The 12,555-nt window shown below is 38.0% G+C and overlaps 1 protein-coding gene across 3 annotated transcripts in view; it reads left to right on the forward strand.

Moving 5' to 3' along the window:
- Positions 1–12,555, forward strand: part of ITPR2 (inositol 1,4,5-trisphosphate receptor type 2) — a 444,101-nt gene that overhangs the window by 213,814 nt on the left and 217,732 nt on the right. For all 3 annotated transcript variants that reach the window (XM_036019237.1, XM_028532208.2, XM_036019238.1), the window contains 2 exons: positions 1,783–1,911; positions 3,085–3,205. In XM_036019237.1, the coding sequence (XP_035875130.1) occupies positions 1,783–1,911; positions 3,085–3,205 (250 nt within the window). The remainder of the gene's footprint in view (positions 1–1,782; positions 1,912–3,084; positions 3,206–12,555) is intronic.

Consider the following 12,555-nt stretch of genomic DNA (forward strand, 5'->3'; position numbering starts at 1 on the left):
ATTCAAATTATACACACTTTGAAAATAATTACACTATTCATATTGTGATGAAGATATATTCAAATTATGTGCACTTTAAAATCATTTTTTATAATACAACATAAATCAGAGAAAAATCTTGATTATAGTTATGTATTTAGTGGTTGTGCTGAAATGAAGACAAAAATAAATTTGGTGTAATACACATGTAATAATTTACAAATTATGTGTCTTATTTTGTTACTCAATACTTTGCCAGCTCATCAACAGAACATCTTGTCTGCACAATAATTAGTTTCATTTGTGTGACATTTTGCCTACTTTATTTAAGAAAAAAAAAATTAAACCTAGACTTTTTATTACCCAGAATTTTGAGGGAAGCCTTTATCTGGAAATAAACTACATTTATTAAACCACAGACCAAAACAAACCCCATTGGCACTTTAACAAGAGTGCCTTCGTAGATAGTGCCGTGTGATACTGCCCTAGCTCTGGAGAGCCCCACACACTTCTGTGGGATGTCACCGGGTCAGGAGGAAGGGTATTTGGGCGGGTTATGGCAGAATTGGTCTGCTACCTATTCCACTTTAATATACCTTTATCTCACAGATCAGAAAATTTCCCTATCAAAGCTGGTGCTGGAAAAATACTAAATGCAGTAAATCGTACTTCATCTCCATCATGGGAAAATCAATTTTATATTAGTTCTGGGGCCACATTAAATTTTTGTCCTCAGTTAGATGTTCCACAAATATAGCCTAATGTCAAGTTAACCTGAAACAAAATAATAGTACTTTCTTATGCTTCCACTTTTTAAATTAATTGGTCCATTCATTATACAACATTTATTGAACATCTTGTTATGTCATGCACTATGTTATATGCTGGAATGATAATGAAAAGATTATGCAATTTGACATAACTTATTTCCTTTAATTGCATTTTTCCTACAATAACTCTACGGGATTACTTGTAATAGAGCCTTGTCAGGTAGATGCCATTTAATGGATGAGGAAGAAGTGAACTGCCCCAACGGGAAGTGACTTGGAAGCAAAGCAAGCCCTGTGCTGTTTCTACTTCCCTGTGGCAAACACTGTTGGTTTTCAAGTGAAAGCACTGGGGAACGTGGTATGAGAAAGGAGTATTTCTCTTCTGTGCGTTTATTTGTGGAAAAGGTTTTAAAGCAATAGGACAGTACATTATATTTATTCTTTTGCTTAGTCACCGTCTTGAAACATCTGGAACATATGGCCACCATAATATTTGCCCACCATAGTTCTGCGAATATTTACTTTCTTGCTCAACCCTAGTTTTTCCACATTGTATCCTCTCCTCCCTTTCTTCTTCTTTTTATCTCTGTTTCTTGTCTTTTCATCACCCATGGGTTTTTTTCATTTGTTTTTCATCATGTATCTTAGCCTCAGAAATTTGTCTGCTCTGATGTACTTGGAAGTTTACAGTTTGTTTAGCAAAATTTAATCACATGTGAAGAGCAGAGTCTGTGTTCTTCTCTGATTCATGCTCAGCTCTGCCATTGTCTCTTCTTGCTTGCCCTGCCCTGAGAAGCAAGCCCACAAACTCACACGCCCATGCTTCCCACATAAATCTGTGGATTAAAAAGTCAAAATTTTTGGAAAGGATTTTATCCTCTTTGAGCTTTCTGTTTAGCTTGGTATGTAAGTGAAGATGTGTCGTTATAAACCACCATTTATAAACAACCATTCAGGACAATTTTTAGAAGGTCCCAGCATAAGTTACAATTCAAAGAGGCGATACAATGTGTCATTTTGTTTCTACCCCCAGGTATGCAACACAACCACAGACAGGAAACACGCAGATACCTTCCTGGAGAAGTGTGTGACCGAGTCCATAATGAGCATAGTGAGCGGCTTCTTTAACTCCCCGTTTTCAGACAACAGCACCAGCCTCCAGGTAACCTCGGCAAACACACGTTAGGGCACTCCTTCCCACAGACTGACTTGCCTCATGTGAGTGGGGAAAACTTTAGTCTGGTCGGGGAGTCATTTCCTACACTTCTGAAGTTCACCGTTCTGTCAGATTAATTTGCTATTATCCTGTCTGAGTTTATGAAACCTCATGTCAGTTACAGAGGACCCATCTTCAAGCTCAATCATTCTTGCTCTCTTTCTACATACAATGGGAACTTTCATATTGTTTATGGACTGTTTGCCAAGTAGTGAAATAAATTATGTAATTCTTTAAATGGGCAGGCATTTTTGACACAGTGATTTCACTTCAGTAATTTATCCTGAAAGAATTAGCAGGATTTTATATAGTAAGTTTTTCATTCAAGTCTTTATAAATGTAAAAATTGACATACACCACAAACAGGGGAATAGTTAAATAAATTATAGTATATCTGTAGTATGGCTTTTTAAAAATCATTTCAAAAGAAATATTGATGATTAGGAAGTGATCATAAAGTAAGGGTAAGTGAAACAGGCTAACAAATTGCCTTATAGCATCACCCAAGTTTATACACATATATATGTGGAAAAACTCAGTAAAGTATCTTCAAAATTGTGATACTAATTATCTCTACATAGTAGGACTATTGGTGATTTTCATTACTATGATTTCCAAATATTTTACAATGTTTGGGTGTTGCTTTTATAAAAATATCATTTCAGTTTATACTTTCTTTAGGAAAAACTTTAAAACAGTTTGATAGAACCATTTCAAAATTGTTGTCTCCTCTGCTTACCCATTGTGTGAAACCAAAACATACAATCAATCAGACAAATAAATCTAGAACACCTTCTCTCTATTTATACTGCTAAAGAAACAAGAGGTTATAAAAAATATACTTAAATTCATGCCATTAACTTCAAGAAATGCCATATTATTTCTGATTAAGAACATAGTTAAAATGCAAATAATTGATTTTTTTATAGTGTCTGGCATGTGCTTGTCATGAAGTGGGTATGTAATAAATATTTTTTGAATGAATATGCATTAAATAGCTCTGAAACTAAAAGATGGTGTGTGTTTTGTTTTGATGAGCCTTTTGGATAATGCACAGACACTGTATCAGGTGTGTTAATGGTTTAGTGGCCTGTTTGCCTGCCTTCTTTCTCTCTACAGACTCATCAGCCAGTTTTTATTCAGCTGCTGCAGTCTGCCTTTAGGATTTACAACTGCACCTGGCCGAACCCGGCACAGAAAGCCTCGGTGGAGTCCTGTATCAGAACTTTGGCTGAAGTGGGTAAGTCAGAGTGTCCGATTTTACTTTACACTTTGTTAGAGAATCAGGCTTTTGGCTAATAGGGAATACAAGCAGCTTTTCAGTTTATAATGTAATAAGAAAGCAGGTATAGATTCTGCAAAGCTGAGCAGCAGTGATCAGCAAACAGTTCTGAGTATTGCATAATTTTGGGGAGGAGAATGTAATTATTACCTTTCTTTTAAAATATTTTAAAATTTATTTATTTTTTCTTTAATCATTCTCTAAATTTAAGTTTAATATTGCATATGGCACTGTAAGCCAGCTCAGTGAGATTTTATAAGAATGGGTTTAGTTTAATTATCTCAGATTTTATTCTTGAATTATCTATTAAGTAGCCTGGCTTATTAATACCTTCATATGGTGGTAGGACTATTTGAGGGCTTTTTGGTTTTCTAATTTTGTTTGAAGTCCATCTGTATTTATTGAGGGTCTATGATATGTAGAAGGCCTCAGAAATGACAAATGGCAAAGGTTAGTAAATTCTGGAAAGAATTTCTCATAAATTTCCCTCTTTTTTCCTCTTCTCTCTCTCTCTCTTTCTTTTCTTTCTGGGTAATTAGAGCCACCCTATGGATGGCAGAGGGGAGGAGGGGGAAGACTTACAGACTTGGCTGGACTTAAAAACCAGAGGAGCGTGACCACTGCCTCTGCAAGGGGGGCCCTGCAGACAGCGGGAAGGGCAGCCCACAGGGTGTGCCCTGACTGCTGACGGTGATTGAGCACTACCCTGTGCGGTGCCGAGCAGTTTGTGTTCATTCTCTCATTTAATCCTTAGATAGCTTTATTGATTATTTACATTTTGCAGATGTGGAAACAGTGATCTAGATAATGTAACTTGGCTAGGGTTGTATGTGCGCAAAAATGTTTGATAAGTGAATAAATGATTTAACTAATTGACCATTTTACATGTTTTAAAGTTTTCCCCCATACCGAAGCGCTATTGACAAAATGTAATGACTGCTTGATTTTAATTAGAATAAAGTAAAACGCAGTTATAAACCAAGAGGATCTACTGAAAATTATTAGAACTAAGTGACTAATAGGGTTTATCGAGGTGTTTAATTATAAGTAAGTATTAAACTTGATAGATTTTTTTGTATACTAAAAAGAAATAGTACATTGTAAAAAAGATATCATTCACAATAGCAATAAAAATATTACTTAAGGGAATACTTAAGAAATGTGAGAGAATATATTATAATACTATGTTGGAGGATAGGAAAGATTTTAATAAATGGAGATATATACTATTCCTGGATTGAAAAATTCTATTTGTAAGGATGCCGGACATTGCTGGAGGCAGAAATGGCAACACTGAGGCTGCCCTACTTTGGAGACATCATGAGAAGGCAGGATTCTTTGGAAAAGGCAGTAACGCTGGGAAAAGTAGAAGTTAGCAGGAAAAGAGGAAGACCAAATACTAGACAGGTTGGCTCCATAAAAGAAGCCGCTGGTGTAAGTGTGAGAGCTAAGCAGGGCTATTTCGGAGAGGACATTGTGGATATCACCCATTCATAGCATTGCTGTGGGAGCCTACCTGATGGCCAGTGACACACAAGCATGCTAATTCTCCTTGAACGATAACTACCATGCCTCCAAACCCAGACCCCTCCCTCACACACGCCCTGTTCTCCTCACCGCCCCTGTAGGCTTAGGCACCCCATGTGGGGCCACACCCTGGAAGGATTTGTCCTCTTGCAGGTTGGCCTCACCCTCTCCCAGGAGGCTCCTCCAACCTGAATCCAGATGCTTGCTGCTCAGAGAGCCACCATCTTCGCCTAGCTTGGCGTCTGACTCTGTGCAGGGTCACGGGGTCACAGGAATATCCTCATCACCTTTGATACCCTGCCAGGCTCTCCTTCAGTGTGGGCGCCCTCCTTGCCCCACTTATGTTCTGATTCTCCGCTCCGGGCAGGCTTCCACACAGGCCCCTTTGCTCTGTTTTGAGCTCCCAGGCCCTGGACCTCCTCATCTCCTGGTGTACTTCTTGTCCAGCGTGGACACTGAACTTGGCCCCTCCTTAAAGTTTCAGGACTGAGTGGTTCCAAAAGGGAAGGGAAGAAATCACAGAAGAGGCCATAATATGTGTCAAAATAAAGAAGGACATAGAAGACAACCTAGTTTTTATTTTGAAAGGATACATATAGTAAAATGCCCAGAAGGCTATAAATAAAATATTAACATTTGTTTTCTCTGAGTGGGGGAATTATAGATGAATCCGCTACTGTTCATGCTGTTACATAACTTCTGAGCTTTTAATAGTATACTTTTCAAATGATAATAAAACATTACTAAAATTTTTATTTGGATCAAATCCACTGGGAAATAGAGCAACCATGAAAAGACAAAATTCCAAGGAAAACCAAAGAAATATGATGATGTGATTTTTTTTCATAGAACACGTCACCTCAGCTGCAGAGTATACTTCTATTTTTACATTTTAAGCAAGTCTCCCCTCTTCCTCTTCTTCCTTTTTTTCCTCTCCTTCTCCTCTTCCTTTTTTGCCTCCTCTTCTTCCCTCAGTATTTAGCAAATGCAGTGGGGGAAGACACCAGTAGACCCCCTGCACAGAGCGTGATGGCACGCTGCTCACAGCAGCTAGAAACTGAGACCCAAAGGACTTTGCCGCCCAGTGCGGTGCCTTCCATCTGAGGCCGACCTCAGTGGCCTCCCTCGTGAGGTCCTGTCTCTTCTCACCTAGTAGGGCAGCAGGGCTTTGGGGATTTAAAATGGTCACTGAAACTACATTAGTCTAAAGATATCTTTTATTTCTAAGCATTTCTTTGTCTACCATTTCCTCTACTGACCAAAACCCTTATGGCCTAACAGGAAATTTTAGTTACTTTTTGTATGCTATGAAGACATGTGATGGGAAGTATTGTCTAAAAATTATTTTAAAATCTCTAAATCCATAGTCAAGAGAGGTTTTGAAGAGTCATATTTTGGTGTAAAATCTCACTTTCATCTTTGTGAGAAGGCATGTTTTACTCTTGCTCTTCCGTGTTTTTACTGTCCGTGTGAGCAGTTACGGAGCTCTGGAAACTCCGTTCCTGCTGTTCCTCTGCATCCATGCCTCCCCTTCCTCCCTCTCCGTAAAGGCCCTGATTAACCCTGTATGACTTCCTGCTTGGACCCGTGTAAGAATTCAGTGCTCTCTCCTCTCTCTTTCCTCACTTTAACAAATCTGCTACCAGAGTAATCTTCTAGAAGTGAAATTCCACCTGTGTCAACAATGGAGCCCCAGCCTTCAGCAGCATCCCTTTGCCTAACCAAGGAAGGATGGAGTCCTCATTGCAGCATTAGTGACTTCCACAACACGACCCTGCCTCCTTCCTTTTTGACCTCGCTACCCTCTGGCTTTCCCACCCCTGCTGTGTGACCGCTCCCTGAGCGATTAGGCCCCATGGTGTTGCTCACACCAGAACTTTCTTTTTCCAGTTTCCAACCACTGCCATCTCTCAGCATCTTTTCCATTACTCAGATTCCACTGTAAAGCCATTCTTGACTCCCTTACCCACTTGACCACCGTTTCACCACTTACACTTTTCCTATGGTGTTCAGTTTATTCTCGCTTATGTCATCAGAAGTCCGTGCCTTATCTTCTCTATTAGGTTGTGAACGATGATAACTATGAAGTGCCTGTCAAAATTAATACACAACAGTGTGGTGATTGTGGGGAAGATGGGGGTAGGTGGAGGTAGAAGAAGGTGGAAGAGGAATAAATGATAATGGAAAAAAATGCAATACAAAATAAACAATTAAAAATACAAAAAATTAATGGAAAGCAGTTGTCTAGGATGAATAAGGTGAAAAGCAAATTCTGCTTTGCAATGGTTAGACTGCATCTTTTTTATTGGTGAATGCTGACCACGGAAAAGCATGTAACCCAAATTAAAGGCATTCCAAAGTGAGCATCCATGATAGTAAAGGGATCTAAACCCATCTCACTTGAGTAGTGATTAAAAACCCTTGAAATATTTAGTCAAAGATATCTGAAGGGAACATAATGATTATCTTCCAACATTTGAAGGTGAGAATGGACTTTTACAGCTTCCTAGGAGTAGGTTGTAACTAATATGTGACCATTGCAAGGGGCATATTTTTGTCTCCCTGTAAAGAATAACTATTTTACATTTCTCTTCTAAAAACCTAAGGGTCACATTTTATTCTTCCCTTTTGCTCACTTCCATTAAGCCCAAGAGCAGATTCTGTGGGTCCCACTTCCTGAATACACATTTTTTCTTTGTCTTGTGTGACACACTTGTCCAAATCCACCATTATCTGACATGAATTACAGAGGAGTCTCTTTACTGAAACCCCCACCTCTACTCCTGTCTTTGCTACATAGCAGGTAGAGTGATCTTAATTTGTAAATCAGGTGATATCACTCACCTGCTTAAAACTCTCCATTGCACTTAAGATTTGTATTCCTTACCATGGCTTAGAAAGCTGTTCATCATCTGAGCTTTATCTTCTCTTACTTTCTTATTTTCTCACCCATCCGCCAACTCTGCCTCCGTCCACACTGATCTTACTTCTATTTTCTCATCTACAAAAGGCATCTTCTCCTCTTAGGGTGTTTGCATTTGCAGTTCCCTGTATTCGAATCCTCTTCTCCCAGATCATCCCATGTTCAAAAGTTAAGTGCTCAGTGAAGAGTTCCAGTACATCCCACATAGTGTCCCTGCTTCTGCCCCTTATCCTGTCTTCCTATTTTACTTTCCTCTCAGCACTTCTCATTATTTTAAAGCATCTTGTTTGCTTGATTCTTTGTTGACTTGTTTTTACTTCTTTGTTGTCTGCCTCTCCCATTACAATGTAAACTATGAAAGCAGGAACTTTGCTTTATTCACTGATCGTCAAGGCCCAAGAGTGCCCAGTGCTGACTAGCAGATTAATGAGTGTTTGTTGACTGACAATAATCCATGCGCTAATTTTTTGGAGATGGTAAAATTTACTTTGGGGAGGTTTAATAAGTTGCCCAATTAGTAAGTAGTTGAGTTGGGTTTGATATCCAGGTTTTTGTGTATGAAGTTCATGCTATATCATGTTACCCCAGAAGTACTGTCTTAGGAAGCCCCAACATAGAAACTAGAACTATGGCAACCTGGCTCCCTGGGTAAGGATCTGTCCGAAGTTTTATAATTCAGGTGCAAAATCACTTTTGTGTCTCAGCAACTCTTTGAGAATACAAAGAAACAGTATAAATTAACACGATTCAAATGTGCAATAATTTATAATATTAAAGAAAACAAAGTATACCTATTTATAAAAATATAACAAAGTCAAGAGAATAATATCATGTTATCAAGCAAGTTTTCAGTGCATTTAAAAATTGCTTAAACATGCTTCTGTAAATGCAAATGTCTATTACAGTTACATTTACATAACAATATATTAGTTCAACTCGCCTATCATCAAAAACACTCAGGTCTTTTTAAAATTTGTGCATTGGATACAAAAGGTGGTAAAACTCAGCAAAGGCACTTACTTTGCTGAGAGCGGGAGCATTTATCAGTGGCGTGTCCTATGATGCAGACATACATGTTAGCCTCGTTTCACAGCTGGGCACCCAGATTAGCGAAGTTAGGCAACCTACTCAGGGTTACACAGGCAGGTGGGGACAGGGCCAGGATGGACACCCCTCTTAGACTGACATGTTAGCAGACCTTCGTGATGCTCTGCTATCACCAGTCAGTTTAAACAAACACTGCATGTCTTCTTATACCTTGAAAATATAAAATATATGGATGAATGTTAGTGTCCTTGGTCAGTCATTGCTGCGTAATTTACTTATTTACATAAAATACAGCAGTACATGTCAGAAGTACTTTGAGAAAGCCCTGGCCGGTGTGGCTTGGTTGGCTGGGTGACATCCCACTAACTGAAAGGTTGTGGGTTCAATTCTGGGCATGGGACATGCCTGGGTTACAGGCTCTGTGCTCCATCCCAGGTCAGGGCACCTGCAGAAGGCAACTAATCGATGTATCTCTCTCACGTCGATGTTTTTCTCCCTCTCCTTCTCCTTACCTTCCACTCTCTATAAAATAAAAAATAGAAATAAAACATTTTAAAAAAAGAAGTACTTTGAGAAAAAACACAAGTATGGAACTCTAAGAATGAGTTCCATATTATTTCACTTAAAAAAAATTCTGTCCTACCTGTTTCGTAATCTTAAAATGATTTGGGGGATTAATATTGGGTACTTTGTTGGCAAAATGATCTTTTTTCCAAATAGAAATTCTGTAAAATATCTTTTACAGATGGTTTGAATTATCAGCATTAATCTTTAAGCCAATTATTCCTCCCCAGTTTGAACATGTATAAAGTTTTAACCCTTTAAGAAGAGAAATTCAGTCTCTTAAAACAAATATATCTATTTTCATGCACCTAGGGTGTTATCATTGACTATAAGAAGAGCTTGATGTAATATATTCCTGTCATTACACTTAAAAAACTCTATTATTACTTTAAAAAACTAAATCTGAATAAGTTACAAGATAGGACAAAATTGTATGGTTTCCCACATATTTATTAAGTCAACTGATTTACAATGATCCTTCATTATGTGAGTGACATTATTCTAGTTGTTGGGGAGGTGTAGTCTGTCAAACCGTATTTCCTGCCCTGAGTGATTTTCTAGTACTTTCAGGGCAGATATGACATGTGTAGAAATCACAAAGCAGCGAAACTAAGTACCTCATCTGTTATCAAGTTCTAGAGTCTGTCTCAGTACTCAATAAATATTTACTGTATGAATAAAATAAATGGATGATGACAGATAAGTGAATGAATATTCTTCTGTCATTGGCTGTATCCTATTGTGTGTCTGTGTTCTAATTTATTTAACCCCATTGCTGGATATTTGAATTGTTTCCAATTATGTTGCCCATGAGGCAGAATCAGGTAACTACCTGGGAGTAGAATTTCTGGGTGTTTTAATTTTGACAGATGCTGTCTTCTGTAGATTGTTCAATTTACATGCCGCAAGCAATGCAGGGGAGTAGCTCTTTCCTTGATAACGTTCTCAAATCCTTAGATTTTTGACAATCTTATAAGTAAAACATATCATCATAGTTTTAGTATGTGTATCTCTTTATGTGAAAGAGAAGAAAACCTTTCTATGTGACTGAGTCATTGCTATTTCCTTTATAGGACAGAACTGTCACTTCTTGTGATTTGCTCACTTTTTCTAAAGGTTTTCTTTTTTAAATAATTTGTATAGCCCCTTTATTTATTAATTAAATGAACTGTTTGCTTATAAGTAACTATATTTCCTTAATTTTTCTTTTATCTTTGAATTCTTTTTTATCTTCAGAATGTCCTTGATCAGTATGAGATGTTTTTTAAATTCCCATTGAGAATTTTCATGGTTGTAGGTTCTCCGTCTCTCTCTTTGTGTTTTTGATGTGACTATTTACAATTTGGAGTTGTCTGGAATATATTGAGTTGTTGGGTGTAGGGCATATAATCAACTTAATTTCTTCCAGATGACTAGCCAGGTGTGCCAATACTTGTTTGTGCATAACCCATACAGTTATATTCTATATTCAGTTTGGGGATTAATTCGGTGTAGTTTCAGTGCCAAACAGGAAAGATGCATTTCATATCTTTAATGTTCGTCGTACTTAAAAACACTAGCACTTCAGTACAGATTTATCCTGGATATTTTGACATGATGCAGAAAAGGTGCCATTCTCTGCCTACCCCATGACACTTTTCCTGTGCACCTACCGTTCCTGGGGGCCTGTAGAGTAGGGCTTGACAGCCAACCGAGAGTTCTAATTAATGCTCACACTTCCTGTTGCCTTCCCTCCTACCTGTCAGTGTATCTCTGCAAGCAGTTTTTCCCAGGGCACCTATCACTGCACTGTGCGTGTTCTCAGATATTCTGGTCTGGCAGACACCATCAGTAATTTTGTCTCATTAAAAATTTTAACATAATATACAATATTTTAGGAATAATCATTAGAAATCGATTTTGATTACATCTTAAAATGACTGCAAAGACTTGTTATATCCAGAGAGTTTTTCAGGATTTATAAGGCTAATTAGTAGGTGTGCCTAACGACCATAGTACCTGTGAATGAAGATGGCTCATTTCGGAGAACTAGCTCTCTCTAGGCAAAGTTCCATGGAAGATAAATGTGTTAATAACAACCCATGCTCTCTCCTATTAGTTTTTAAGGACTCCATATTCTTACTCTCAGCAAGACAGTGTCTCAGTTGCACTCTAACTCAGCAGCACAGTCATAGCATTTCTTTTTTAAGCATTTTGAACTTGAACATGACCACTAAAGCACACCGTTGGAATTAATGCTACATGCCAGAAGAATGACTTGTTGTAGTAAATTCATTAGTTCTTTTTTATGGAGAGGAAGAGGGGGACAGGGAATAACCCATAATTCCAAGAGTACATCCTAGTCACTTTTCAGTATACTATTTATAACAGAGTTTTTCTAGCTGAATAAAAGTAAGCTAAATTTCTATCATTTTTGGGTTGCATTTGAAAAAATGTCATTCTAGTTATTAGTGCCCTTGTGAGATCATGAGTGAATTCTTTTCTTTTCCTAGTCACAATTTTTTTTCTGCTTTACTTTTAAAACAATATATGGAAAGCCATATTTGCATTTTCAACTTTGCTTTCAAATTGGTATTTATAATATTTTGACAGTGCAGAGAATCTATTTCAGGCTATGACTTTAAAGGTATTAATATTTTAACATTTGCTTGAACACTTTTTATTAGTATCTATGCAGCTGACTCACTTTTAACTCAAAGTCTTTTTTCCCCAATTGAATAGTTCATTTTCTTTTGTTTCCTGGAAATTATGATTTAGCCCTTGGCTGGAGTTTAGCTTTTGGCATGAGACAAGGGTATATGTTACCCATATATTGTGCAATTTGTGCTAAGACAGAAGACTAGAAAATAATTAAAGTGGTACAGTTTTCAGAAAAAAAAATCTCTTTCAACAAGTTTTGGAATATGGGAACCTCCTCAGCCTGGTTTGTGCTGGTGCTGGCCACAGTGGGGTGGCGGCTGCCGCTCACAGGGGCATCTGGGAATCTGGAAGGTGGGCGAGATTTTTCAGACCTCACTAATGGGGTGGGGGAGCTGCAGAGCTAAGAATAACGGAGGAGCTGCCATTGGGCTCCATTTCCACTGGTGTCACTAGAAAAATATTCATCGAATACTTCTTTGTGTAGGTTATATTCACAGCAATGACACTTATTTGATGCATGATGGTATTTAAAGTCCCCAATTCTTAAAGGGGAGATAAATCCCAGTGCCCCGCCCCCATTTGTTGAAATGGTAGTGGAAACTGGCTG

The sequence above is a fragment of the Phyllostomus discolor genome, chromosome 2, assembly GCF_004126475.2.
Source record: "Phyllostomus discolor isolate MPI-MPIP mPhyDis1 chromosome 2, mPhyDis1.pri.v3, whole genome shotgun sequence".
NCBI classification, from domain to species: domain Eukaryota; kingdom Metazoa; phylum Chordata; class Mammalia; order Chiroptera; family Phyllostomidae; genus Phyllostomus; species Phyllostomus discolor.